This window comes from Ricinus communis, chromosome 3 (assembly GCF_019578655.1).
Source record: "Ricinus communis isolate WT05 ecotype wild-type chromosome 3, ASM1957865v1, whole genome shotgun sequence".
Taxonomy (NCBI): domain Eukaryota; kingdom Viridiplantae; phylum Streptophyta; class Magnoliopsida; order Malpighiales; family Euphorbiaceae; genus Ricinus; species Ricinus communis.
The window spans coordinates 27,002,903-27,029,744 of NC_063258.1; the positions used below are offsets into that span (position 1 = coordinate 27,002,903).

The window sequence follows — 26,842 nt, forward strand, 5'->3', positions numbered from 1 at the left end:
CTCCCATGCCATGGTATAATTAAAATTACAAAAAGTAATAATTTTTGTATATCTCTTTGTTTTCACCCACTAATTTCCATTTTTCACCGATAGCATTAATCCTAATTTAATCAATTTAAATCAAAAATATTACTTAAAAGAAATTAAACTCAAATTATGCTCGGCTCAACTTTACGAATATCCTTAATTAATTTTCATTTTTAATTTAGATTATGTGTCGTAATAATTATACTTAATAACTCTAGAAGTAATTTATCGATTTAAAATCTGTCTCACAATAACTACGACTTAATAAAAAATTTCAATTATAAAAAAAAAAATTCATCCTTTCATTATTTAAATAATTATGACATATACTATAGACCCAATATAATTAAATCATCTTCACATATTAATATACCGAGATCATTATGCTGATATGGCATATATAATTATCATATACCATAAAATAATTGACGACATAAATTAATTAAATTAAAAATATAAAGACAATAATGTTGAATTTTCAATTTGTCACCCTTTAATTTTGGGTAGCATCCGTTTGATTTGATAATAAAGAAAAATATAATATGGAATAAAAATAATAAATATAATTGTTAATTTTGTCGCTATAGCACCTTTTTGGTGAGTGCTGATAAAAAGTTACGCTGTTATTAGCTGCAGATCCTTAAAACTAAACCTATTTCATAAGGTATTTTGGCTAATCGTGGATGGTGTCTATACATGTAATTATATCTATAATATAATGTAATTTCTTTTTTTTTTCTTTTTCAAAAAATGCAGAACTTGAACAAAAATATATGAACGAACGAAAAATATGGAATTTGAAAAGAAAAAATTCATTTTAAATTTTTATTATAATTATTAAAAGATAGGTAATTTATCAATTAATATTTATATCTTACTAATATTAATTTTTTTATTGTAATTAATCTACTATTCTTCATGTTAAAAAAATCATTTAATTCAAAGAAAGTATTTTTATTTAGAATTAAATTTATAACAATTAGTAATCTACACATGAAGTATTGTTATTATTATAATTGTACTTTTTTTAATTTCAGAAGTTAGATTTATTTTAAAAATAGTATGTATAAAAATCATCATATTGATGAGAATTTTATTGTTTAAAATGTAAACTTTTATTAATTATATGCAAATATTTTAATAATTAAATAATTAAATATAAGCATGGAAAATTTTTAATTAACTTAAATACCATCAGTATTAATACTTAACCTCAGAGCATTTATAATTTTTATTACGAATTCTAAATTCTTCAATAATTGATAATTTTAATTCTAATTGTACTAATAATTAATTTAATATAATTCATGTTTTTATAAGTTTAAAAGTAATTCATAAATTATCATTATTAATTATACCGTCTTTACATGCTCGTAATTCTAAAGTTGAAAAATGCTCATAATAGAATTTAAATAGTATGTAAATTATTTTAAAATTTGAAAATTAAAAAATAAAAAGAGAGTAAGAAAGTTTATTTTTATTTTATTTATATCGATAATTTCAATGCATAAGTAAAGGACCTTCTTCTACAGTTCTCCACTCTCTTGAACTAAGAAATTATTTACTTTTTCTTATTCCAAACTTTTATAGAAAATAATAAAGCATGTAAATAAATAAATAATGACTATATTAATATATTCAAAAATAATAATTTTAATATTTTTATAAATATAATTAACACATCAATTAATAAATCACATAATTTATATTAAAATATATTGATAATTTGTAGCAGTAGCAACAACTTATATGACGTTTAAAAAGATAATTAATTTCTATAATATATATATATAAAGAAAAAGATTATCTTTCAAAGCCATTTGAAGAAATTTATCTTTTAAATCCAAAGGCCCTCCAGAAGCATAAAGAAAAAGATTATAAGTATATCCATATAGGCCTTGTCCAGGTAGGAATAAAGCCCCTTACCGGAGAAGGTTTAGATACTTCCATCTTAGCAATCCTTAGAGATGCTAGGTTTACAAATTTTTATGATTCTTTATTAGGTACTGTTGAGTCGAGCCTTAATAAAGGACCAATTTCTTTCAATTGTTTTCCAAACATTACAATTTCATTAAATGATAAAAATATTTTAAAGAGCATTGTTCTTCAAATAAAGACACATAATTACAAAATGCTTGAAGGATCTATTCCGATAGCATTAATTTTCAAAATACATTACAAAGCCATGATTTCTGCTTTTGGTTCAAAACACAAGCTCCATTCACCAAATTGAAGCTTTGGATGCTCTTCTTAGTGGAATAAAGAGGGCTCCACTTGTTCTTGACGTTTTGTGAAGTAAGATGCTTTACGTCTTTTGAGAAAACTGTCGGTCATGCTTTGAAAAAGAATCTTATGCTATTTCTTTTGTCTTTTTTTTTCTTTGGGCCTTTTGGCCTATTACAAAATATTTTTGGGCTGCCATTTCTGGTTTTCAACCCATGGGCTTTTAAAGGGATGTCATTTAATGGGCTTGAAAATCTCAAAACAATCATCCTCGTTAGAGTCACCATCCAGGTCGATTGCTGCTGAGCTGGTGCTGGAGGAGGAAGATGAAGCTTTTGATTTTCCTTTAGAAGAAGCGGCTTCCAACAATTGTTTGATCAATTGTAAGAAATCCTCTTCTGTTTGAGCTGCTGCTAGCTTTGGAATTATGAAGGACTTTTGTGCTAGAAAAGTGGTTTGTTCTTTTGGGGGTGGCAAGAAGCTATTTTTTGAAAGGAAGTTTTGGACTGATTTTAGAGATAATTTATCTTGGTGGTTAAATTTATCCCACCATTTGACTTTGAATCTTCGAGTAAGGATGATTTCTCCATCTGCTGCTTGATTGAAATGGAAATACCAAACACATACCCAGGGGAGAAAGAAGTTTGAACAAAATAGAAGTAACGGGGGAAAACGTCTTTCTATTTTGTTTGGCTTGTAGTGGGCTTTGAAGAGGTTAAACAGAGGTAGAACTTCTGGAATTATGGTCTCAGAAACATTGCCATAATAATTTCACCATTGTTTAAACCAATAGGGGATCTTTGAAGTTTGAATTGAGCTTGTATCGAAGTAGAAAAGCCAAGAGTGGCTTTGTCCTTCGTTTTGGAGAAGAAAGGTATTAAACCAAGCTTGTTGGTAATCCCAATAGTCGAAGGAAGTGTTGAGGTTTGAAGGGTAGGTTCTTTGAAGGGAAGTTAGGCAAGATCTTGAAGAATGTAAATCTATTCCCCAATCTGTAGGGTGAAGGATTCTTTGTATGGTGCATGTAGAATATGCATGGTCTTTATGGTCTTTGTATTTTTTGAAATGTTTGAATTTTGCAGAACCAGTTATCTCAAGGATAGACTGGTAATAGAATTGAGGCTTTGAAATATTTCAGGGCTTGAAATACCATCCTGGGGGAAAAATCTTTGAAATCAGTTTTGAGGGGCTTTCTGTACAGAATCCTTCCTCAACACTTAAAATATTTTGAAAATTTTGTTTTTCTATATATTCGTTGGATTTAAAACGTTTTGTTTGTGACAAAACTATTTCTTGAGAGTTGGGCTTTGAAATGCTTTTAGAACGCTGAGATAGGTTTTGAGGAAAAATTTCTATCTCAGTTTTTGAAAAAGGGATAGAGAGTATACCTTTACCCTTGTTGGAGGAGGAGGATGACTTTGGAGATGCTTCTGGTTGAAATTGTATCATTTGCTTTGAATATTCTTCAACCCTTTTTAGGAATTCAGGGTCTTGCTGTGCAAGCCATTCCTGGATTTGGACTTGTTGTTGGGCCGGATCAGCTTTGCTTTGATCAATTTCTTCCTGGATGATTTCGGTCCAAGTTCTGATGGGCTTTGAAGAAGAAGGAAAAATTTCCTTCTTTGGGCTTTGAACTTGCTGTCGATTTTTCTTCTTTTGTTTTTTATTTTCTCGGTATTTTTCACTCCTGTTTTTGAAGAAACTCTCTGGTTAGAAAGTCTGGAATTGAATTTGAATCTCCTCTTATGTATTCAATTTCAAAGTCAAAAATAGAAAGAATAGCTTGCCATCTGGCAAAAATTTATTTGGAAGCTATGTTTTGAACATCTTTTTGTAAAACTTCTTTTGCAGATTTACAATCAATCCTTAAAAGAAATTTTTGATTTAAAAGATCGCTTTGAAATTTTGAAATACACAAAACTATCGAAAGAATTTCTTTTTTGATAGTTGAGTAATTCTTTTGTGTATCATTCCAGTGTGCAGAAGTAAACTGGATAATATATTCTTTGTTGTTTTGAACTTGTTTAAGAATCCCACCATATCCTATATTTGATGCATCAGTTTCAACAATTTTGAATGCAGATGGATCAGCTAGGTGTAAACATGGTATTTCAGAAACTTATTTTTTTATACTTTGGACAATTTTTGTATGCACATCGGTCCATGAAGGGGGATTTTTCTTTAATCTATCATGAAGGGGCTTTGCAAGACAGTTCAAATTTGGATAAAAATCCATAACATAATTTAAACTACCAAGAAATCTTTGTAATTGTGCTTTTTCCAAAATTTTATCTGGAAACTTTGAAGTGAATGCTAAAGATCTTTCAATTGGGGTGATAGTTCCCCGGGAGATATAGTGTCCAAGAAATCTAATTTTTGTTTGAAATAAAGATATCTTGGATTTTGAAACCACTAAACCACTTTTCTTAACAACATAGAAAAATGTCTCAAAGTGTTTGAAATATTGCTCTATGGAATTTGAAAATATCAACACATCATCAATGTAGACAATGCAAAACTTTGAATAAGGATTAAAAATGTCATTCATAATTTTTTGAAATTGAGAAGGAGCATTTTTTAATCCGAAGGGCATCACATTCCATTCGTACTGGCCAAATGGAACTATAAAAGCAGTTTTATATCTGTCTTTTGGATGAATCTGGATTTGCCAAAATCCTGATTTCATATCAAACTTTGAAAAAATGAAAGTCGAATGAAGCTTTTGAAGAAGATCTTTTTTGTTTGGAATTGGATACCTAATCCACTTTAGGGCTTTATTCAAAGGTTTGTAATTGATCACCAACCTAGGTGTTCCTCTTTCTATCTCACTATTTTTATTGACATAGAAAGCTGCACATGACCAGGGGGATCTAGACTTGGAAATCAAATCTTTCTGCTCTAGGTCTTTGATCTCTAATCTACAATGGCTTTCTAGGGTTTCATTCATTTGAATGGGTCTGGCTTTGGTAGGGATTTGTTTATCAGAAAAATCCTTTTCATATGGTAAATCTACCATATGTTGTTTTCTTTTTCAAAAAGCATTGGGAAGATCAGAACAAACTTCATTTTCAATCCTCTTTTGCAAATCAGAGATTTTTCTTTAGACAAAATCATTTTGCATTTGATCTTGGATTCTTTTCAAACCCATATCTTGTTTCAAGTGGGAAAGCTGGGTTTATTTTCCTTTGATCAAAGCATTTATCTCAAAATTATAAATTGAGTGGGCTTTAATAAGATTGAGATTTCTCTTTTTGGGTTTTTCTATAAAAGGGAAAACAATCTTTGAATCTTTGGCTTTAAAAATAATACCAGCAGTAGTTACTTTGAAATGAGTAATTAAATTGATAAAGGGAGTTCCCAAAATAACTGTTTGCTGAATATCTTTTATAAGAATAAAGACATTTTTTAAAGCAATATTATTATTTAGAATTGCAGCTTCAGTTTTTTCCGCAATCCTAATCTTTGAACTATTGGCTGAAGTAAGCCTTTCTTTAGTTTCTTGATGATACCTTTTAGGAACCAGCTCATAATTGATACAGTTGAGGTCTGCTTCTGTATCAAATAAAGCGATGGTTTCTATTTGAAAATCACCAGGAAAAATGAGCTTTATTTGAATCAAATATTTTCTTGAAGTAATTTCCTTTAAAACATTAATGAAGTTTTCTGGAACACTTTCAGAAACTTCAAGATTTTGAAAATCATTTTCCTCTTCAGAATCAGAATCTCTATTCTGTTTGAGGATCAGACTTTGGAGCAAAACAGAATCATTTTGTTGTTTTTCTTTCAAATCTTTGAGCTCTGTTTTGATAGCTTTGATTTCTTTTTGAAGTTCTTGAACGGTAGGAAAAGGGTTTTTTAGCTTTTTCCCTTTATCCAATATCATAGTAAGATCATAAGTATTCTTACTAGAAGAGGGGACAAGGGTTTCAATTTTTAAAATTTCTTTCAAAACCTGTTTTTGGATTTGAGGATCATTAATATGCTTGACAGCTTCAAGAAGGGCTTCTTGTTGCCTAGTAGGCATATTAATATTCTTTGAAATACTTTCAGAATCTGTCTCAGAATAATCGGATGAGGTTTTGATTTCATCAATTTGAAATTCTTTCTCACTATTCGAAAATTCTGATTCAGAGGAATCAATAAGAAGAGCAGAAATTTTTGTTAAAACTTCTTCTTCTATTTGGAGCTCATGGAGTTTTTTGAAAAACTTACAATACTTTGAAGTATGGCCTTTCTTGCCATATTTATAGCAGGTAATTTTGCTAAAATCTCTTTTGGAATTTTGTTTTGGAAATTTAGAAGAAGATGGCTTTTTGTAGAAATTCTCATTATTTTTGGGAGTCTTTCTATTTTTGAAAAATCATTTTTTTTAAAAGATTTGGAAAAATCTTCTTTGCATTTTCCTTTGCAGGTAGAGGAATGTTCTATGGGATTGTACTCAAACTGGTTACAAAAACTACCTAATTCTTGCCTGGTCTTTTTCATTTCCCATTTGAGTTGTCTTTGGAGCTTAAGGTCATGGCATATCTTTAATCATTCCTTCTAGGTGAGGCTTACTAATTCACCATAAGTATAGAAATCATAAGGGATCTGGCTATTATGGGCTTCTCTTATGGTATTCCTAACTCTTTCACCTAAAATCTTAGGTAAACCGGCTAAGAATTTCTCTTTCCGGAAAGATTGACTAAGCATGACTCTGGTCAGAAAGGTGTCTTTGTAGGCTTGGAAATTGCTAAGCTTTTTGCAGGTTAGATTGCTAAGGAGCTCAGCATTCTTGTCTTTCAGAAGAGAAGGGTCTCCTATGAAGTGGAGGGAAATTGTTAGGATCAAGGTTGACACAGCATCCTCAATTGGATTTCCTAATTCATCTAAGATGGGGGTCCCTTCTATTGTGGTATGGATGGCACCTAGGATTTGGAGCTGTTGTACTTGTGTGAGATGGTAATCCCACCATCCTTTAAACTGGCCAGAAAAACCAGCTATAAGGAGCTCAACAATGGCTTTATCAGAGGTACTGCTTTGGGTTTTGTAAGCATTGGCTGCCATGGTCATCTATTGTAAGAGACCAAGAATGTTGTATTCTGACATTCCATCTATATTCCATTCATAGACAGAGGAGGCATTGAATCTAGATTTGGTTAGGATATTGTTCCTATTTTCCATTCCTAGTCTGGAGCACTATTCCTAGGAGTATGCCAGGTTAATCTAGGGGCTTGCCATCCCAATCTGTTGATGTTGGATGGTTTGTCAATGACACTTTCAAGCTTTGAATCATTGGATTCATCGCTTTGGGCTTGATCTAAAGCACTGATATTCCTACTGCTTTGAGGAGTATCTGGTACTAGGTTTTTAGAGGATTCAGAAGTTGCTAATTTGCTAAGCTATTCTCTAACTACTCTAGCAAACTCAGTTTGCTTTTGAAATTGATCTTGGCTAGGCTTTGAGATTTGGTAGGATTTGAAGACTGGATTTTTGAGCTTTTCCGATTGGCTTGTCTCTTTTGGATGTTCAGTGTTGGGGATTGGAGAGGTGAAGACTATAAGAGGTTTTTGGATATGGCTTTCTATCCTAACAAGCTGTTTTCCTATGGTGTTAAGATAGGTATTTGAGAAATTGTTCTGCTGAACAATGTTCTTGACATTCTTTTCAAGATCTTCTCCTACCAATTTGTAAGGTGTGGCCTTTATCTCATTCTCTCCATAAGGAATGGTTATCTTCCTAAGGGGAGGATGTTCAGATTGGATGGTTAGGTTTTCTCCGACCTTCCACTCTGGAGCCTTGTTTCTTACCGTGACAGGACTAATGATCTTTTCTTTGAAAGGATAAAGAATACTATTTTTTTTGCAATAAATTTGAAACCAATCAAAAAATTTGATTTGGACTTTGTTTTGAATGCAAAAATGATAGTACCTTTCTTGAATACTGTCTTTTTCTTGTAAAAAATTCTTAAAAAACTAAAGTTTTTTAGAATGGTTTTTCTTTGAATATAAATCTTCATGTAAAAGCTTTTTGTCAATTTGAAAATCTTTTGAAATCATGTTGATTTCTGCTTCTAGATTTTGTGTTATGGCAGATGGTGATGGTGAAGAGGGGGTAGAGACGATCTCTATATCCTCATCATCTTTATTTGGTTCATTGTAGACGGGTCTGGGGATATTGCTTTGGTAATCAACATTCTGAAGTATATTGTTTGTATTTAGTAAATCAGATGTTAAAAATCGGGGTTGTGTTTGAGACGGAGTTGGCTCTTTGTAAGGAGCATAAATAATAGAAGGTATTTTTGATACTCTTCCAATATCTATGGTTGACGTTGAAGAATCATCATCAGAAAATCTAGAAGAGGTTGATTTTCTGTTGAATGTAAGCTTTACTTTTCCATCTGGGAATTGGATTATATTTTTGAGATTTGTATTTGGTTCTGTTTGCTTTGGGGATTCAGGTTGGGTTGCACCTTCGAGGATCCATTCTTCTGGAAGAGTGATGTCTTTCCATTGAATGGTTTTTGGAATAGTTGCGTTGGATTTGGAGAGATCTGTTTGTAGAAATAAGGTTTCTCCTTTTGGTGAATGGAGCTTGTGTTTTGAACCAAAAGCAGAAATCATGGCTTTGTAATGTATTTTAAAAATTAATGCTATCAGAATAGATCCTTCAAGCATTTTGTAATTATGTGTCTTTATTTGAAGAACAATGCTCTTTAAAACATTTTTATCATTTAATGAAATTGTAATGTTTGGAAAACAATTGAAAGAAATTGGTCCTTTATTGAGCCTCGACTCAACAGTACCTAATAAAGAATCATAAAAATTTGTAAACCTAGCATCTCTAAGGACTGCTAAGATGGACCTAGTCGTGTTTTTGTGCTGTGTGGCGGAGTCGGGAAATAGTGAAGTTTGGGGACCCGACTCCCGTTGTTTAAATTGTTGGACATTTGGAGTATTTTTCTGGCAGGTCCTGGACCCGTTTTTACGGGGGGTAATGTTCGTGTTGCAGGGGAGGTTCTGCCGAATTTTCGGTAGTTCCTGAGTCGAGATTCTTAGACAGTCAGTCCTAGGAATCTAGACCTAGGATCTATTGTAATTGTTTCATCGTTTTGATAAATTATTTTCCGTGACTATATTGTCAGTTCGTTCGGCTCGCTCCTACCGAGGCACCGGAGCAGAGCTAGGAGGTCGCCAAACCTGTGAGTTAAAGTCATTTAATCATTGCACTATTGCTAAATCTGATTTAATATGCTATTTTGAAAGTTTATGCATAATATGGTTATTAGTATCGCAACGTAAATAATTTCACTGGACTATTAATTATTGAAAATAATATAAATATTATTATTAGTAACGTTATAATAATACAGATATTATTATTCTGTCGACACGAATTTCACGTAGCCTTATCCTAAATTTTTAATCTTTATTTCCGTATATGTTGAATGATTTCATTAGACAATGATATTTATTAAATGTGATGATTGCGTTTTGGGAAATGTGGCTTTCGTAGAACATGCCACTGGTGGGTTGCATCGGGACGCGCACGGTAATGATCAAAGATGTAATAAGGTTATTATGGATTTGTTTGCCCTAATCGAGCATTGCTCTCGGGGTCGAGTTCGATTGATTCTGCCGGAGTTAAGGTCCCCGATCGAGCGATGCTCTCCGGGGCGCCCGATCTTATTGGATTAAGAGAGCCAAAATGGTCGTTAGAATTTGGGGTTAGGGTTCACTTGAGCCACTCGTCCCGTAAAAGTAAAAATATATTTTTATTTATTTATTTATTAATTTATTATGGTAATGATTATAATATGGATTGTATTTACATGCATGGTTGATATTTTGATTCGAATGATTAATATTTTATGTGAAGGAAATAGTAGGGTATGATTATAGTATGGTTTGATATACTGATTTGAATAATCCATATTTTTTTCGAGAAGAAGCAATAGTCTCTAGATTATTTGATTTTAACTCACTCTCGAGCGATCTCATTTTCTTGTTTTGATTCGTGGTATTAGTTCTCCCGCGACTCTTATTCAAAGAATCCGACTCCTTCATCATCGGGTGATGTATTTGATTTGGTATGTAAATTGGTAAATCTTAGATTCTCCGCGGTAGTAATAGTAGATGTATCAGTTGTAAATTTTCCGAGTTTCCAAGTCTCGCCCTAGTTTTTCCGGGGCGTAATCAAGTATTTATGTAGAATGTAGCTATTAAGATAATTTGTGGTTTTAATAATATTAATTTGAGATGAGATTTGTTTAAGTCAGTGAGTGTCAGGCTTACTACGGGTTTCGGTGGCCTTACGCCTACCCATTCCCTAGTGCCGGTCACGGGCCCACGGGTGGGGTCGTGACATTGAAAAAGAAGAATATCTACAGAAAAATGGTTCTAAATTCATTTTAAAATAAACCAAAATAACTTTTTAAACAAACATGAACCAAGCCACCAGTTTTATTGCCCTTACACCTTACGGGACTTACTACTGTGCATAAATGAACAGTGCTTATTTATCAGTGATATGATGCAGATTAAAATGAGTTTAAAATCTTCTTTATGCAGATGATGCTTTTTTCCCGGAACCCAATTGGCTCTGATACCAAGATAGAGAAAATTAAAAACAGATCAACAAGTTTCTGGTGTGCAGGATCCTCAGACGAGGCAAGCATAGAGCATACGCTTGTTAAATCTTAAAATGGTAGATAAAGAAGATAAACTTTATTGATAATCACTAACTTTGAACATAAACTAACTTTGAACATAAACTTTTAAACAAATTATACAAACTTTGAAAGCTTTAAACTAAAGAAATATAACTTACAAGAGGGAAGATAAGAATATATATATATATATATATATATATATATATATATATATATATATATATATATATATATATATATCAAAATGAAATACTGAAATAAATTGGTAATAAATTATTCCAAAAAAGATTCGAACCTTGAAATGTATGTCTTGATTTTAAACAGAATAATGACATCACATAAGAGAAATTGGCATAGTTGTAAAATACATTTTCAATTAACTATCGGTAGAATTTTAAGGTTTGTTCTCATAGAAAGCAATTTCAACTTCAATAACATCAGTCGGGAATACGAACTAATTGCATAATAATATATAATATTATTTATTAGTTGTTGTATTTATATTAATTAATTTTTAATAATAAATTATTTATATAATAATAAATTATAAAATTAATATAAATATAATATTTAATAAATAATATTATATATCAATTTTAAGTGCCATTTATTTATAAATAATATAATAAACTGAATCCATTTAAAAAATTGGCCGCGTAATCCTATTAATCTCAGTAAAATATTTGAGTGAAGATAATATTAGAGCATTGTGAGCAGTCCACTAACAAACACGAAATACCATTTTGCATTAAATTCTTAGAGTGAAATATAAAATGTAAAAGAATAGGTGAATCCGCAAATGGTTATGTGATACGTGGCCTTGTTTACTCTTAGCAAGACTTAGTCAGTAGTTTGTTACAATTTATTCCACTTAATAAGCTAGTTAGAACTAGTCCTAAGCATGTTCACGTTATTGTTTTAGTGCGGATGTGCCGGTGAATCGGCCTTAGTCTTTTCCTCATTTATAGCCTTGTCTGTTAAATTTTGAGCTGTAAGACTATTATAAATAGTCAGTCTTGAGTTCAATAAAGGAGAGCAAATACATTACAAATATCCTTCTTCTCTTCTTCTCTCTTCCAACTTCTCCACTTATAATTCAGTTCCAACATTTTGGTATCAGAGCCGGTATCAACAATGGACACTCGTGGTAGAACGAATGCTGAATTTCGTAATGATGTTAATGAAGCATTAGCTCTTCATGAGTCTAATTTTGATCAAATTCATGCTACCCTGCAAACAGTGTTAACTGAGATACAATCCTTACGTATCTCTCGCATTAACCCCACTCCCCAACCTGAAGTCAACCCATTTTCTCAAGGAGAAACTTCCCATTTCCCTAACACAATCAAACCTCACACTCCAAATGACCACCATCACCACCTCAAGCTATACTTCCCAAAATTCAATGGAGAGGACCCAAGTGGTTGGATTTACAAGGCGAACAATACTTTGATTTTCGTATCACCCGACCATCGAGTCCAACTAGCCTCCTTTCATTTAGAAGATATTGCCTTACAATGGCATCGATGGTACATGAAATTTCGTGGACCACAAAATTGGAACGAATTCACCAAAGCAATCCTCCTTCGTTTTGGTTCAATGATTATGAAGATCCTCTCGAAGCTCTTTTACCGCCTTCGACAAACCTCCACTGTGGCGTACTTATCAAGAAGCCTTTGAAAAACTTTCTCATCAAATTGATGGCCTACCCGAGGGATTTCTTGTTGGTTGTTTTATTGCAGGACAACGAGATGACATTCGTTTAGATGTGAAAATTAAACAGCCCAAAACATTAGCCGGATGCTATAGGAGTTACGGTTGGTTGAAGAACGTAATCGACTACGAGAAAAGCCACTGATCCAAGCCGCTTCCAACCAAAGTAATAACGGCATCAAAAATAAACTCAACTTCAAACTACCGGAGTACTAGGCCCTCCACCAAATTCAACGTGGAAATCCCAATGCAAATGCTAATCCCACCACCTTTCAAAGAATCACTAGTCAAGAGGCGAGGGAATGTCGAGAGAAAGGATTGTGCTACTATTGTGATGAGAAGTTCACCCCAGGTCATCGATGTCGGTGGCCACAATTATTCATGATAGAAGATGCTCGGCCACTCAAGCGTTGATGAGGATGAACAAGCTAAAGCGAACTGATTATCAAGACGTCATGCCCGAGATTTCTTTCCATGCTATTTCGGAGCTAGTCACCCACAAACTATCCGTACCGGGTAAATTAAGGAACAAAATGTGATTGTACTTATGGATGGGGGCAGCACCCATAATTTTATTGATCAAGCCATCGTCACCAAATTTGCATTACCCATATTGCAGACAAAAAAATTTCAAGTCACCGTCGCCAACCGTGATCACATAGAGTGCATGAGTCTTTGCAAAGATCTTACCATCCACATCCAAGGTAAATCCATTCACTGATTATTTTATGCTTCCTGTGGCGACTTGTCAAGTGGTTTTAGGAGTACAATAGTTGGCAACACTTGGACCAATAGAGACAGACTACCGAAATTGACCATGACCTATAAGGTTGGAGGAGAGTCACATACGATCCAAGGTCTAAAGCAGGGAACTTTAGAAGCCTTATCCGATAAGGAGTTCCATTGTCTACAGTCTGGATTCCTATTCCAAATCTCACTCTCTCCAAATATTACCCAACCAAGTCCCCACCCACCCCGACATAACCCATATTCTAACCGAATTCTCTCAAGTATTCAAATCACCCACAGACTTACCCCCAAAAGATTACATGATCACCGCGATTCCATTACAACCCAACACCGAACCGGTGAAGTGTCGGACCATATCGATATCCCTATTACCAAAAGACTGAAATAGAGAAGACGGTGAGAGAATTGCTGCAATCAAAATTGATAAGGCCTAGTAATAGTCCATTTTCCTCACCCTGTCCTATTGGTCAAGAAGGCGGATGGAGATTGGCGATTTTGCGTTGACTACCGAGCTTTGAACGATATCACAGTCAAGGATAAATATCCAATCCCGGTCATTGATGAACTCCTTGATGAGCTATATGGAGCCAAATTCTTCTCTAAGTTAAACTTAAAGGTTTGGATATCATCATATTCGAGTGCATGAAGAAGATATCTCAAAGAGCGGCCTTTCGAACACATGAAGGGCATTACGAGTTTATAGTGATGCCATTCGGCCTACCAACGCACCCTCCACCTTCCAAAGTCTCATGAACGATCTCTTCCGACCTTACCTCGGAAAATTTATTTTGGTCTTCTTTGACGACATCTTGGTGTATTCACGAACTTGGGAAGAGCATCTATCACATCTCCGAATAGTCCTTACTATTTTAAAGACTAACCAACTGTTTGCTAAAGAAACAAAGTGCAGGTTTGGTGTTTCACAAGTGGACTATCCGGGCCACATCATTTCGAACATGGAGTGGCGGTAGACCCAACAAAAATACAAGTTGTTCTTGAATGGCCAATTCCAACAACAACAAGAGAAGTGCAAGGATTTCTCGGGTTAGCTCGGGTACTACCGCAAATTTATTCGTCACTTTGGATGTATAGCGACTCCGTTAAATCAACTCTTGTCTAAAGAAGGATTTAAATGGAGTGAAGAAGCCGAACTAGCCTTCAATCGATTAAAAGAAGCACTAACATCGCCACCAGTCCTATGCCTACCCTGATTTTTCTCAACAATTCGTCATTGAATGTGATGCTAGTGGGATCGGAATTGGAGCTGTACTTTCTCAAAATAATCGTCCAATAGCTTATTTCGTTGAAGCTTTAAAGGGATCGGCTTTGCTATTGTCCACTTATGAGAAAGAAATGTTAGCCGTCATTAAGTCGATTCGGAGGTGGCGTCCATATCTCCTGGGCAAGCGATTTATAGTTCGCGACCGACCAAAAGAGCCTTAAGTATTTACTAGAGCGGTAATTACCACTCCCGCACGGACTCGGTGGCTTCCAAAGATCCTTGGCTATGATTACGTGAATTGAGTACAAGCGTGGGTCCGAAAATCAAGCCTGGCCGACTCACTTTCTCGTGTGGTTGAGTTTCAGTTTCACATCCATTTCAAGGCCATGTGCGGATTGGTAGCCAAAATTACAAGAGGAAGTGCAACAAGACCCTTTCTATAAGAAGTTGAGTCAGTCACAATCACTCCAACAACTAGTGCAACGGGATGGAGTTTGGTTCAAACATGGGAAAATCTACTTGAGTCCCACTTCAACCTTAATCCAACAAATCATTTGAAGATTGTCATTCATCACCAACAGTGGACATTTTGGATTCCATAAAACTCTCTCACGCATTAAACTTAGTTTTGGTGGCCTAACATGCGTCGGGTAGTAAAGGAATTTCTACAACAATGCGAAACATGTCAACGGTACAAAATCGATTGCATGAAACCGGTAAACACTTGACCATTACCCATTCCAAATCAGATGTGGATTGAGGTGTCAATGGATTTTATCGAGGGACTACCATTGTCAAATGGCTATTCAGTTATCATGGTGGTTGTTGATCGCTTAACAAAATATGCCCATTTATTGCGTTAAAACATCCATACACTGCTGTTACAGTGGCTAAAGCATTCATTGCCAATGTCGTTCGCCTCCACGATGTCCCAACATCTATTGTCAATGATCGAGATAAGGTATTTATCAGTTCTTTTTGGCAAACACTATTCCAGTTACAGGGAACTAAGCTATGCATGAGTTCAAGTTACCACCAGACAGAGGTGGTGAACCGCACTTTGGAATAATACTTGCGATGTTTTGCAGGTGACCAACCACGAAAATGGTCTGAATGGATTTCTTGGGCTGAATTTAGCTACAATACATCCATTCATTCATCCACCAAAATGACGCCATTTGAAGCCGTCTATGGCATTCCACCACCACATTTGCTAACTTACATTCCGAGGTACTTCCCGCATTCAAGTCATTGATGAGTACCTACGTGATCGTGACACCATTCTACGTGAACTCCGTTATAACCTTTCATTGGCCGGACAACGAATGAAATGTCAAGCGGATCAAAACGACGGAAGTCTCTTTTGATATTGGAGACTATGTGTATCTTAAGCTCCAACCATATCGTCAAACTTCATTGCCTTTCGAGCTTCAATGAAATTGGCCCCCCGTTTTTATGGTCCTTATCGGATTATTGAAAAGTGGGTATAGTTGCATATCGGTTAGCCCTTCCACCAAATTCTCAAATTCATAATGTGTTTCATGTTAGCATGCTTTGCATAAACATTTGGGTCCAAGATACACTCTCCTATTTCAAGTCAACCTCCACCGGTGTCGATGATTCCATTATTCTTCCACAACTGAAGTCATACTTGATCGCAGAGTCATTCAAAAGGAAAATATCGTCCCAAGTCTGAAGTTTTAATCAAGTGGAAAGGAGCTCCAAGAGAAGATGCCACTTGGGAAAATGAATGGCGCTTTACCAGGTCATATCCAGGTTTTATCCTTAGGGACAAGGATTCTTAAATGGGGAGGAATGATACGTGGCCTTGTTTACTCTTAGCAAGACTTAGTCAGTAGTTTGTTACAATTTATTCCACTTAATAAGCTAGTTAGAACTAGTCCTAAGCATGTTCACGTTATTGTTTTAGTGCAGATGTGCCAGGTGAACTGGCCTTAGTCTTTTCCTCATTTATAGCCTTGTCTGTTAAATTTTGAGCTGTAAGACTATTATAAATAGTCAGTCTTGAGTTCAATAAAGGAGAGCAAATACATTACAAATATCCTTCTTTTCTTCTTCTCTCTTCCAACTTCTCCACTTATAATTCATTTCCAACATTATGATTCCGTTTAAAATAGGCAGGAGGAGGCTAACAATATTTGATTTTAAAACAGATACCTTATGTTTATCTATTTAAAATTTCATAATATTTCTGGAAATTAAACGGAAATAAATAAATAAAGGAATATGAGGTCGACATAAGGAGAGGGTCAATTAGAAGAGAATGGGCAACATTGTCCTTTCATTATAATTCCAATGTGTGTATAGAGGAGTGCTCACAGTCCTTTTCAGTCATTTTGTTTCTGTATATATTGTATTTCATGCTCTAATTAGGTGATGTTTGGTTATAGTTGATTGATGTTCAAATTTTGATAAATTCATTATAAGTAAATATTTAACGCCTTGACAAAAGAAACTCAAGAAATGATCTTACTGTTTCCATAACAAAAAATTTTAATAAGTACAGAGTGATTCAATAGATACAAAATGGCTGCAATTTCTCCAAATCAATATATGGAGAAAAGTACATAAAGAATTTAGCATAATGATATACTAACAAAGAAAGGAAAAACTGAAACGTTAATGGAAGAGGTATGTGACTGCAAGTGCCACGAGTAGAAGAACATAAGCAATTCCTTGATCAATTGAGTTGCCTGCAACAGAAAATACAATATCCGAATCAAAACCAAGCTGTTCAAATCCCCGCCCTCCAGTTGGAAAAGGGTACTGAAAAACAAAGGAAATCAGAACGTACCATCACTGGAAGGACCTTCTGCCGCAGGAGAAGGCGCCATCGTTTGTGCATAACCAATCTGGAAGAGTGCAAAGATCACGAGCCCAATGATCGGTAGAGCATATAACTTCATTGGAGTACTCATCTTCAAGAAACCCAAAAGATGTGTATATATATATGGACTTCAAGAAAATATAAGAGAGATCAAGAATTCTGAAAGAATGAACTTAAAATGAAACCCGAGAATTATACTGCAAGAGATGGAGAGATCGATGATGGGTGGGCAGGGTAAAGATTTGTGGATAATTTATATGGGTGTTCAAAAGCACGCATGAGGTGAGGCAAGCAAGCAGATGAATTTTCCAAGAAAGTGAAGGAAAATTATATATTGAGGGAGTAACAGAGAGTAGGTTTGAAGGCAGCGCGTGAAGTTTGACTCAGTTGGCGGCTTATTGACTCGGACTGGGAACTGACCTCTAACATGCCGCCTCGTGGCTTCTAAGTGGGAAAGTTCCTAAATTTCCTTTCTTGTTTTCCTTAATTTACTTGTATATATTTGTCAGCGGTTCAAAAGGAATTTCTAGAAGAAATGAGAGTTTTGGGTTATGTTCTCATTATTTTTGAATTTTCCTTATTTGATTTGGATTTGTCATAAAAATTTGACCCATTGAATAATGACGTTCGTCAATTCAGAAAAGGAAGAACAGCTTGAAGAGCACAAGGTTCTTTCTTCCTTTCTCTTTTTCTATCTTCACTATCTTCTCTAATCACCACAAGAACAAACGACAAGTGAGAGGCTATCTTCTGCCTATTTATTTCTCAGGCATATGATATGAAGGAAATTTCTCTTTTTCTTTTTCTTACTGAGTTATAATCCCCTCCTACAAAAAGAATTCTATAACTCAATTTCAATATTTTATAATTATAAAAAGCAAAAGTAGTATAAATTTAAAATTTTATATATACAATTGTTTAATAGTACAGGTAACATATAATCAGTATAATTCTTTATTTTTTTATATATTTTATTTTATAGTCCATCGCTAATTATTTTTAGATGTTAATGATCTATTTTTTTTAATATTTCATAATCAATAAATTCTAGCATATTGTTTTAAGAGTTTTACAGTTTTTTCATTATTGAAATATCGCGATCCCTTTCTATAGAAGTTTTATATGATCCTTTTATTATAAGATATCAAATTTCTCTTTATAAGAGTGATGAAAGAATAAAAAAATTAAATCCAAACAATTGAACTCGTTAAAAATACATTTATAGAATTGATATATAATTTAATATCACTAAATGAAGCGTTTTTTTCGCAGCATTATAGTGTATTATTCTGTCAATATAATTGATAATTATTAAAAATAAATTTTTATTTTTTATATATACTTATAGAATTTTATTACTTCTAAAAGAATAATATAGGTAACATATTCATTACTAACTCATTATTTTATGAATAAATTATTGTGATATCATAATATTTAATCAGAAAAAGACAAGGAATTAGAGCGTGGGATGATTGAAGACGGAGAAAAAGGGAAGAAAGAAGTTATTGTTCAACTTTTAGAAACAAGAAAGAAGCTTATGGAAGGTGTAAATAAAATTAAAAAGTAGAGACTAAACAATCTGTAATAATTTTGTGTGTATTTCCTGCATTCCAAACGTGGCAGCTTTTGGAATTGGAAGAAAATGTGGAAAAATCAATCAATTACTGAAAGGTCCAACACATTTGGCTGCACACGTATTAAAATATCGTATCAGAAACAAAGCCATGGGTTGTTATAATGTAGTAGAAGAACCGTAGTGGCTAAGTGGGAAGGTACTCCATAAATTACATTATATTAAAAAAGAGAAGAATAATATGCAAAAAAGTTAAATAGAAAATGGTCTTAACTTAATTATTAGAGGGATAGCTGCAGTGCCATTCAAAGAATATATTATTAATAAACTTAGTACCATCTCACTCCCATAATCTTTTATACATATATTTACTTATTCCAAATTCATCCCTATTTGTTTCAAACTCTCCTCCATATTTAGTTATGGACCTCTCACTATTGCTTTGCGAGCAGTCACACAGTTATGGGCAGAGGGTACTGACATTTGCATATCATCACTACCCTTTAAAATAAACTAAAGTTTTGTCTTAGCCAAAATCGTCAGCATGTTTGTCCATTCTGCACAATTTCTCTCTTCTAAGCAAAAAGCCTATCCATCCACCCGAAAGACTAATGCGATTATCGGAAGCAACAAATGCTCTTTCCCTCTCCCAATCAATTATCAACTCATGCAAATACAGTACATAAAATCAGTATCAATAGCTTAAAAGCAAATACCCTTGCCACTTAGCAATTAACAAGTGGAACTTGCATGGCTAGCTGTATCTGGCCATTTGGCAGAATCGCTACCTCGTGTCATACGATTGATAAACAAAGCTCTACCCGACTCTTTGCTATTCCAGAGAAGAACGGTGGGCCTAAACCTGATGTGCCTATTTTTAGCGGCTTTTGCTATCTATCTTGTTAATGTTAGGCCATGGTTTGGTTTAGATGAGTGAAGAAGGTGTATAATAGTATTCAAGTGGTTTCTTGTCTCCTTTAGCTATGGTTATAATGAGTGGAAGGTGTAACACTGCAAGTGGCTGGCCTTTTGTGGATGCGTCTCATCACCTTAACGAACGCGAAAACCAAACCTTTTCTCGGAAGGGAATCAATTAAAACCTCTAAAAGCACTTTATACCCTTTAACCATCTCTCCTTATCCTTCCTTTCTTTCCTTATATAATAACCCCAGAGTCCACATATTCTTTGCTTTTTCTCTCAAGCACCTCTTGCACATAAACACATTAACAACCTCTCCAAGAAGAGGATTGAAAGAAAAATATGTGTAATCAAGTTGTACCTTTGAATAGCCACAGGGCGTTGGCGGAGGAGCAAAGATGGCTCCTTTTGCGAGCAGTTCAGCTAGTTACCGAGCAAGCAGGGACAGAGACGGCCAACGCTGCTGCTGCTAGTGCCGCTGGTAGTGCTGATGCTGGTGGCGGTGGTGGCTCGATAAAGATGTGTGTTTGTTCACCTACGAGGCACCCAGGATCCTTCAGGTGCAGGCACCATCATGTTGATTATGCATGGGGTCGTAGAATAACAAAGAAGTGAGCGAGTACAGTAATGATTATAATCAAACGTCTAATTTCGAGTGTATAAACTAGAAAGAAACATGCTGTGTGTATACTCCATGCCATGTATCTTCTTTCTGCAATTTATTGGATTGTATACATATTACACGAGTAGCTCTTCCTTGTTTCTCATCCCGTTTCTGTCTGTGCCCTTAATCTCTGGTTACAATTTCACCTAAAGTCTCTTGTCCTTTACATACATCCCAAAAGAACATTGCCACTACTCTAGTTGGCAATCGGAGCAAAATATTTTCTAAAGACGGGCATCTCGTAAAGTTTCTCTTCAAAAGAATGGCGTTCTCATAAAGGTTTGCGGAGAATAACCCATGGCATCTGGTAGGGTCCAATTTTGATTTGCATTGCATTCATAATGTCATCTTCTCGCTACAAGATAAACAAAGCAGAGTAATTTTTTGTAGTTCCATATGACATGATGATTGATTGATTGATCATGTGGGAATTATTTCACCAAATGGGTTGGTGAAAAAATGGGTAATTTAACCTGCCAGTAGAAAAAAGATCTATTATTATCGATTAACTAATAATCGTGGTCCAGTTAAAAGAAAAACCTCACCGAATCATGCCCACTCTTATCTACAAAAACATAAACCGATAATCCAGAAAGATTCACTGCTGCAATTTTGTCTACACGCAAATAACAGAAACCTTGTTGTTGAATTGGTGGGATTTTTGTATTCATGAGCACCCTAGTTTTTTGCTTAAAAAACAAAAGAATTTACTTCACAGTATTAATTACTGTATTAATGATGCGTTCATGTGGTTCCAACAAGTACATTCAGATACAGAAAGTTAACAACGGATCTTCAAGCTAAGCTTGCTAAGAATACATATATAGGGATGTTCTTTGGTAAAATGAATCCTTTACTGCAATCTTGTAGCTCGAAAAGACTTCACATGAAGCTATACACGACACGCAGTTCACACCTAGAATAAGGGCCCCCGAAAACGTCAAAACTATTTACCTCCAGCGCCCAGCTATCTGTCCTTCCTCTTCAAGAGGATCAGTGTTATATCTTCAATATATCACTGGAAAAGTCAGACACCACTTTGTGGGTCAGCAAAGAACCTAGATAATGAACAATATAATACGGACCAATATAACTAGCAAACTCGACTCTAGCCATCTTACAAACATATGCACGCAACAGTGACCAGAAAACAGAACGTGACATGTTCTCCATCTTACAAGCTTATCTTACTTGCTGCCTTTAATTATAGACATCTGGGTATGAGGGGACTATAGACATGCATACAAGCCATTTGATGAATTCTACAAATTAATCTTCTGAATTATTTGTATAGAGGAATTCCTCACCTGAGGGTGACAATCTTCACGAACAATTGTCTGATTAACTGTATTCACATACACCTCACATGATACTTTTGCCTGGAACATTTTCAAGAACATAAATTAGACTCGGCAAGACAGCTGCTATATCATCAATGTTGCAGAATTGAGAAAATAAAAGATGCAACACTGTAACAGATACAACCATAGAATAATGATGAGATGAGGTTTACTGCTTGCAACTCAACAGTACTACCAAAAATTCATTCAGGTAGTTAACACAAAAAGCTTAAATGCAAAAGTGCAAACGAACACAGCAGATTGACCTGCCTTTGAACATTACTGAACAGATTTTACATATATGCTGCTGGCTGATAGATACACAATTTACTGCATCCTTAATATAGATGGATAATACGCTTATCCAATCTTATTATTTATTCATCATTCTCATCAAAATGGCCCATTTACGTGAGAAATGAAATAGTGCCCTATAGGCTACTGATTTGAGGCTTTATTTTAAGCAGTTTCCTTTTCTTATCTTTTCCCTTTTGTTCTTTTTACCAGTTTTGATGCATAAGCAAGTATGGGCGGCATGCCTGTTTGTAGCTATATATTTTTCAGAATTGGATGGCCACTAAAAACTCCATCCACACTGATCTGTATTTTTATAATAATCACCGATACATTCACCCCAAATAATCGATTTGCTCCATTATGAAAAAGAATGTTTCCAGAAGCTGTTTTATGCATTCGATCTCATTGACCATTTTACCTTATCCCGCCGGAGTTTTAAAGCTTTAAGAATTTTTGCATCAGGGCAAGCTTATATTAACTATTCTTCAACCCCAAAACTTTTGAAGTGCTCTCAATTATAGTATATCATTATTGCACCCTTCAGTTCCTAACATATGATGAGCTCAGATCGGGCACACATAGAAGCAATACACTGAATACCAATGCCTATAATTTCCTAATTTCCGCTGCAATCAGTCTTAAAGTAATTATACTAGATTTCAGCTCCGCTTAGCTCACCAATACCTACATTTTTGCTTGAAAAGTTCTGATGCCCTTAACAGCCCTAGTTCACTAGCACACAATTAAATCAATCAAATCAAATCCAGAACAAATTTTAAACAAAAGAATCAATTTTTTTTATCTTTTTAAAGATGTTTAGAGAAAAATAAAGAACTAATCTTGATAGGAATTCTCACCCCTAGTATACAATTACAATAAAATCAAATCAAGGCCAGAAGACATGCAACACAAAAAGAATCATACTTTTTTACTTTTAGGACAATGTTTAAAGAAAAAGGAATAAAGAAAGAAAGAACTAACCTTGATTGGAATCTTGAAAAAAAAGAACCCAAGTTCACCATTAACCATAGTATCAGTATCAAAAGGAATAACGCCTCTAGCTAAATCCTCAATCAAATAAAAAACATCATGAACAATTTCAAGCCCATTTAAATCGAGCGCAGCACTAATATAAGATGATCCTCTAGGCCTAACGTTCCCTCCTTTAGAACTCACAACTCCAAGCTCTTTCCCTCTATACCCAACTGAAACATCGAGAGTATCATAGTCCAGTGAAAAGAAATCTCTATTTTTAACCCTAATCAGCAGAGAGAATGAGAGGTCTAGCGTGAATTTAGGAGACGAGTTGACATGGATGTGGTTGAGTTGGATTCGGGCGAGCTGCAGAGATGGGTCTGATGGGTAGAGAAAGTATACGGCGGCAGAGAGGAAGAGGATTGTGATTGCGGAGAGGAGGCAGCGGCGGAGGAAGATGTAGGCAGGGTTTGGTGGCTGGTGAAAGTACGGTAAAACGATGACGTTTTGCGGTATGGGGTGTGATGGCAATGGCGCGTATTGAAGATGTGATGTTTTTGCTGCCATGGTGTTTTTCTTTTCTTTTTGGTTGTGGATGGTATGATATGATACAGTAATAATTGCTAAATACAGCTGTTGGTACAATAAATACGGTATGGTTTGTTGCGTTTCGATGATGTGGCTACAAGATGAGCAAAAGATTATTAAAAAAAAAAAGAAAAAAAGCAAGGGAAACTGTAAAAATCACCCCAACATGTTAATCTACCTTCAAATAGAGAAGCAAAATTACAGAATAGCTCTTCAACTTTGGAGAAAGTTAATTAAGTATCGTTTTCTTAATTTCTTGTTTACATTATAAAGCTTTATGAATAATGCGATTAAATTCAAATTCTAACACTGCTAGAATGTGACTAGTTAAGTCTACTTAAACTGTTAAACAACAGTATGATGAAATAAATATATAAAAATTTTAAACTTTTTAGGTATTTTTTCAATTCTTAATTCATTTTTCTCTCTTCTCTTTTATTCATTTTTCAATCAAATAAATTAAATATGATTTGAAAACCCGGAGTGAAGAGTAAATTACCTATTCTTATTATCTTTGCCTTTAAACTGGCGATAGTGAAGCTGTTACCACCGGCAACCTGGCAATAATGTTGTTTCTTTTTCTTTTTTTATCCTCGTCTTTGTTAAATTGATTGAATTTTAAGAATAAAAAAGTTCTTTATTTGGCTGGTTAATTTGAAATAGAAAAAAAGATGAAAGTATATAATATAATATTTCTTTTTATTTCTATTTTTAATTATTTTATATATCACTTTAATAATTATTTATCTACAGGATAATACTATTTGTTGCATGTGGAATCAAAATAATATTTAATTTAATTTGACAATAACGTATTTACTAATTAAAATTTTAATAACTTTTTAAAATTAATTGTATTAATTACTATAGAAATTTTTAATGAAATTTTTATAATTTTTTTATTAAATTATAGTTATTTTCCATATAAATTTACATATTATGCTGCACTTGAGATATATTTACTCTGTCTCCATTTAAACAAATAACATTTTCAATATAGATATTAGACTTTCAAGCAACTTTTAATTTATTATTATTTCTAGAATGATTTTAGAATTATATTATCTCTCGTTAAATTTAAAAAATGAAAAAGTAATTTTTAAATGTATTTTAATAGTTGCATTATCTATTCTTATTCAATTTTTTGTCCTTTTATTTTATTAATAAAAAATTAATTAGTTATAATTTAATAATAATAATAAAAACAGTGCGAGGAATGGTGAAAGTTGAGAGCCGTAGTCATATGCACAACAGGATGCCTCGTCCTTTTAAAACAAACAATTGCAAACCATATCAGTACTTGAAAATGTCCGAATGACATGTGGATCCAATTGATTGCTGCCTGCTCCTATAAAAAATTAAAATGCACGACTTCTCTTCCTGTTTCATATTTTTGCAATAATTTTGGAGAGAGGGACCAAAGAGAATGACATGAATTCTAGATCCATCTCCTTCGCACATAAAATAAAATAACAGTCATGCTCAAACCCATTATCTCTAAAACATCACTACATATTCACTCATTCAATCCAAAGAGGAATATTAATAATAATAATAAAAAAAATCATGTTTTCTTGATCTATTTTATATAAATTAAAATTTAAACAAAAGATAACAATCTTGATTATTGTAGGCCACTCAGAACATATCTCATCAATATTCTGTTATGGTCCAGAAGAAATTAGAGATATGGAAGGTAGCACAAGTCAAATTTCATGACATAAAATTGAGTGGGTAAGAATTAAGGCAGAGAAAAAAAATCAATCAAAATACCCGATCCAGTTTCTGGATAATTATCCAGTAACAAACCAATTATGGTTGATTACTGTTGAACCCCACTATGTGTTTGATTAACAGAATCTTAAATCAATCTAGTTAGTTGATTTTCATTACAATGAATTATACAATTGAAAATATTTAAGATATTCGATTAAGTGTAATAAATAGGAAAGATATTAGTATTATTAGACACACCGATCTCTTGAAGTGTTGATTAATCATTACAAGGCAATGATAATCCTGTTACACCAAACATCACAACTAAAACAATATAGCTTTTTGGTTAACTGTCCCCAAAATCACTCCAGCTATCTGCTGCAGTAAGTAATTAATCATTCATAACATGTACACTTGAGTTATCATCTCTTTGATTTTTATTTTAAGAAAAGAAAAACAGTAATTACTTCTTAATTATCTTTTTCCCTCTCTTTGGATAGATCAAGAATCCATTTTCTTCATCACCAAACTCCTCAGGTATAACCTCCAAAAAATTTCAGTTCTTGGGAGTAGCCTCCGATATTATGTCCTCTCTGCTTACCTTTGATAGAGATGGAGAGTACTGATTCTTACCAAAACAGCCAACATAAAATATAGAAATAAAATAACATGTAACGGAAAACCCATTAATCTTATACCACATAACATCCGAAATCAGCAATCTTGACAAAGATCCTTTACACAAAAACTCTTGCTTTCATGTCTTATGTTCTTCACAGAGTTAAGGAACATAAAAGGAGTTGCTGTATATATATATATATATATATATATATATATAGACACACACAGACCACCACTGTCATGATAATTAATTAGTAGACTCGACTGACTTGGGAGAAAGAGAATTTACAGATTTATTAGTAGGCATAGAGTTTGAACGTTTCATAAGTGACCTTGACCTATGAAATCTGCACCTGAAAGAACCTTCATGGGTTGTCGGTGAACACAAGCATTGGCCACCAGCCTTTGGTGAGCTTGACGCGGCCATGGTTTCGCCGCCTTTCGGGGAGGTGGTGGAAATCGCCATGCTACCATGCGAGGCCATCTAGAAATTATTGTGGTTATGTGTGTAAATCAAGAAACTCAAATGAGCAAAACGAAAGTTGTAAAGAGGTTATATATAGTACAAGAATTAGTAAGTTTGCTTAGGAAGGTCAGAATTGGTAAACCCAACGAAGTGGTGCGGTATGAGTATACTTTATTTGTCTATATTGTAACTTACCAAATAAATTTATATATGATTCGGTGCATGAAATCCCTTTTAAATTAGAGTA

The 26,842-nt window shown here is 34.0% G+C and overlaps 1 protein-coding gene and 1 long non-coding RNA gene across 3 annotated transcripts; both read right to left on the bottom strand.

Moving 5' to 3' along the window:
- Positions 1-17,062: 17,062 nt before the first annotated feature.
- Positions 17,063-18,594, bottom strand: LOC8284814. Its single transcript, XR_001534868.3, has 2 exons — positions 17,401-18,594; positions 17,063-17,299 (listed from the first exon to the last, which is right to left on the bottom strand). It is a non-coding gene; the product is annotated as an uncharacterized LOC8284814 (long non-coding RNA).
- A 1,853-nt stretch (positions 18,595-20,447) lies between these two features.
- LOC8284812 lies at positions 20,448-23,835 on the bottom strand. Of its 2 annotated transcripts, none has more exons than XM_015716326.2 (3): positions 23,211-23,835; positions 21,900-21,971; positions 20,448-21,065 (listed from the first exon to the last, which is right to left on the bottom strand). In XM_015716326.2, exons 1-3 carry the CDS (start codon positions 23,769-23,771, stop codon positions 21,024-21,026), a joined length of 675 nt encoding a protein of 224 aa, XP_015571812.2. In that variant the 5' UTR covers positions 23,772-23,835; the 3' UTR covers positions 20,448-21,023. The 2 variants fall into 2 exon arrangements, with proteins under 2 accessions (XP_015571812.2, XP_048227810.1); XM_048371853.1 differs by lacking the exon at positions 20,448-21,065 and adding an exon at positions 21,299-21,610 and having other exon boundaries at positions 23,211-23,834.
- Positions 23,836-26,842: the final 3,007 nt, after the last annotated feature.

What these genes read in the sequence shown, in the direction of transcription:
- LOC8284812 (XM_015716326.2), bottom strand. Translation starts at nt 23,771, where the DNA reads ATGGCAGCAAAAACATCACATCTTCAATACGCGCCATTGCCATCACAC. An exon ending in TTTTCAAGATTCCAATCAAG is followed by an intron (nt 21,972 to 23,210) that starts GTTAGTTCTTTC and finishes AAAATGTTCCAG; the next exon opens with GCAAAAGTATCATGTGAGGT. An exon ending in GTGAAGATTGTCACCCTCAG is followed by an intron (nt 21,066 to 21,899) that starts GTGAGGAATTCC and finishes TTCTACTGGCAG; the next exon opens with GTTAAATTACCCATTTTTTC.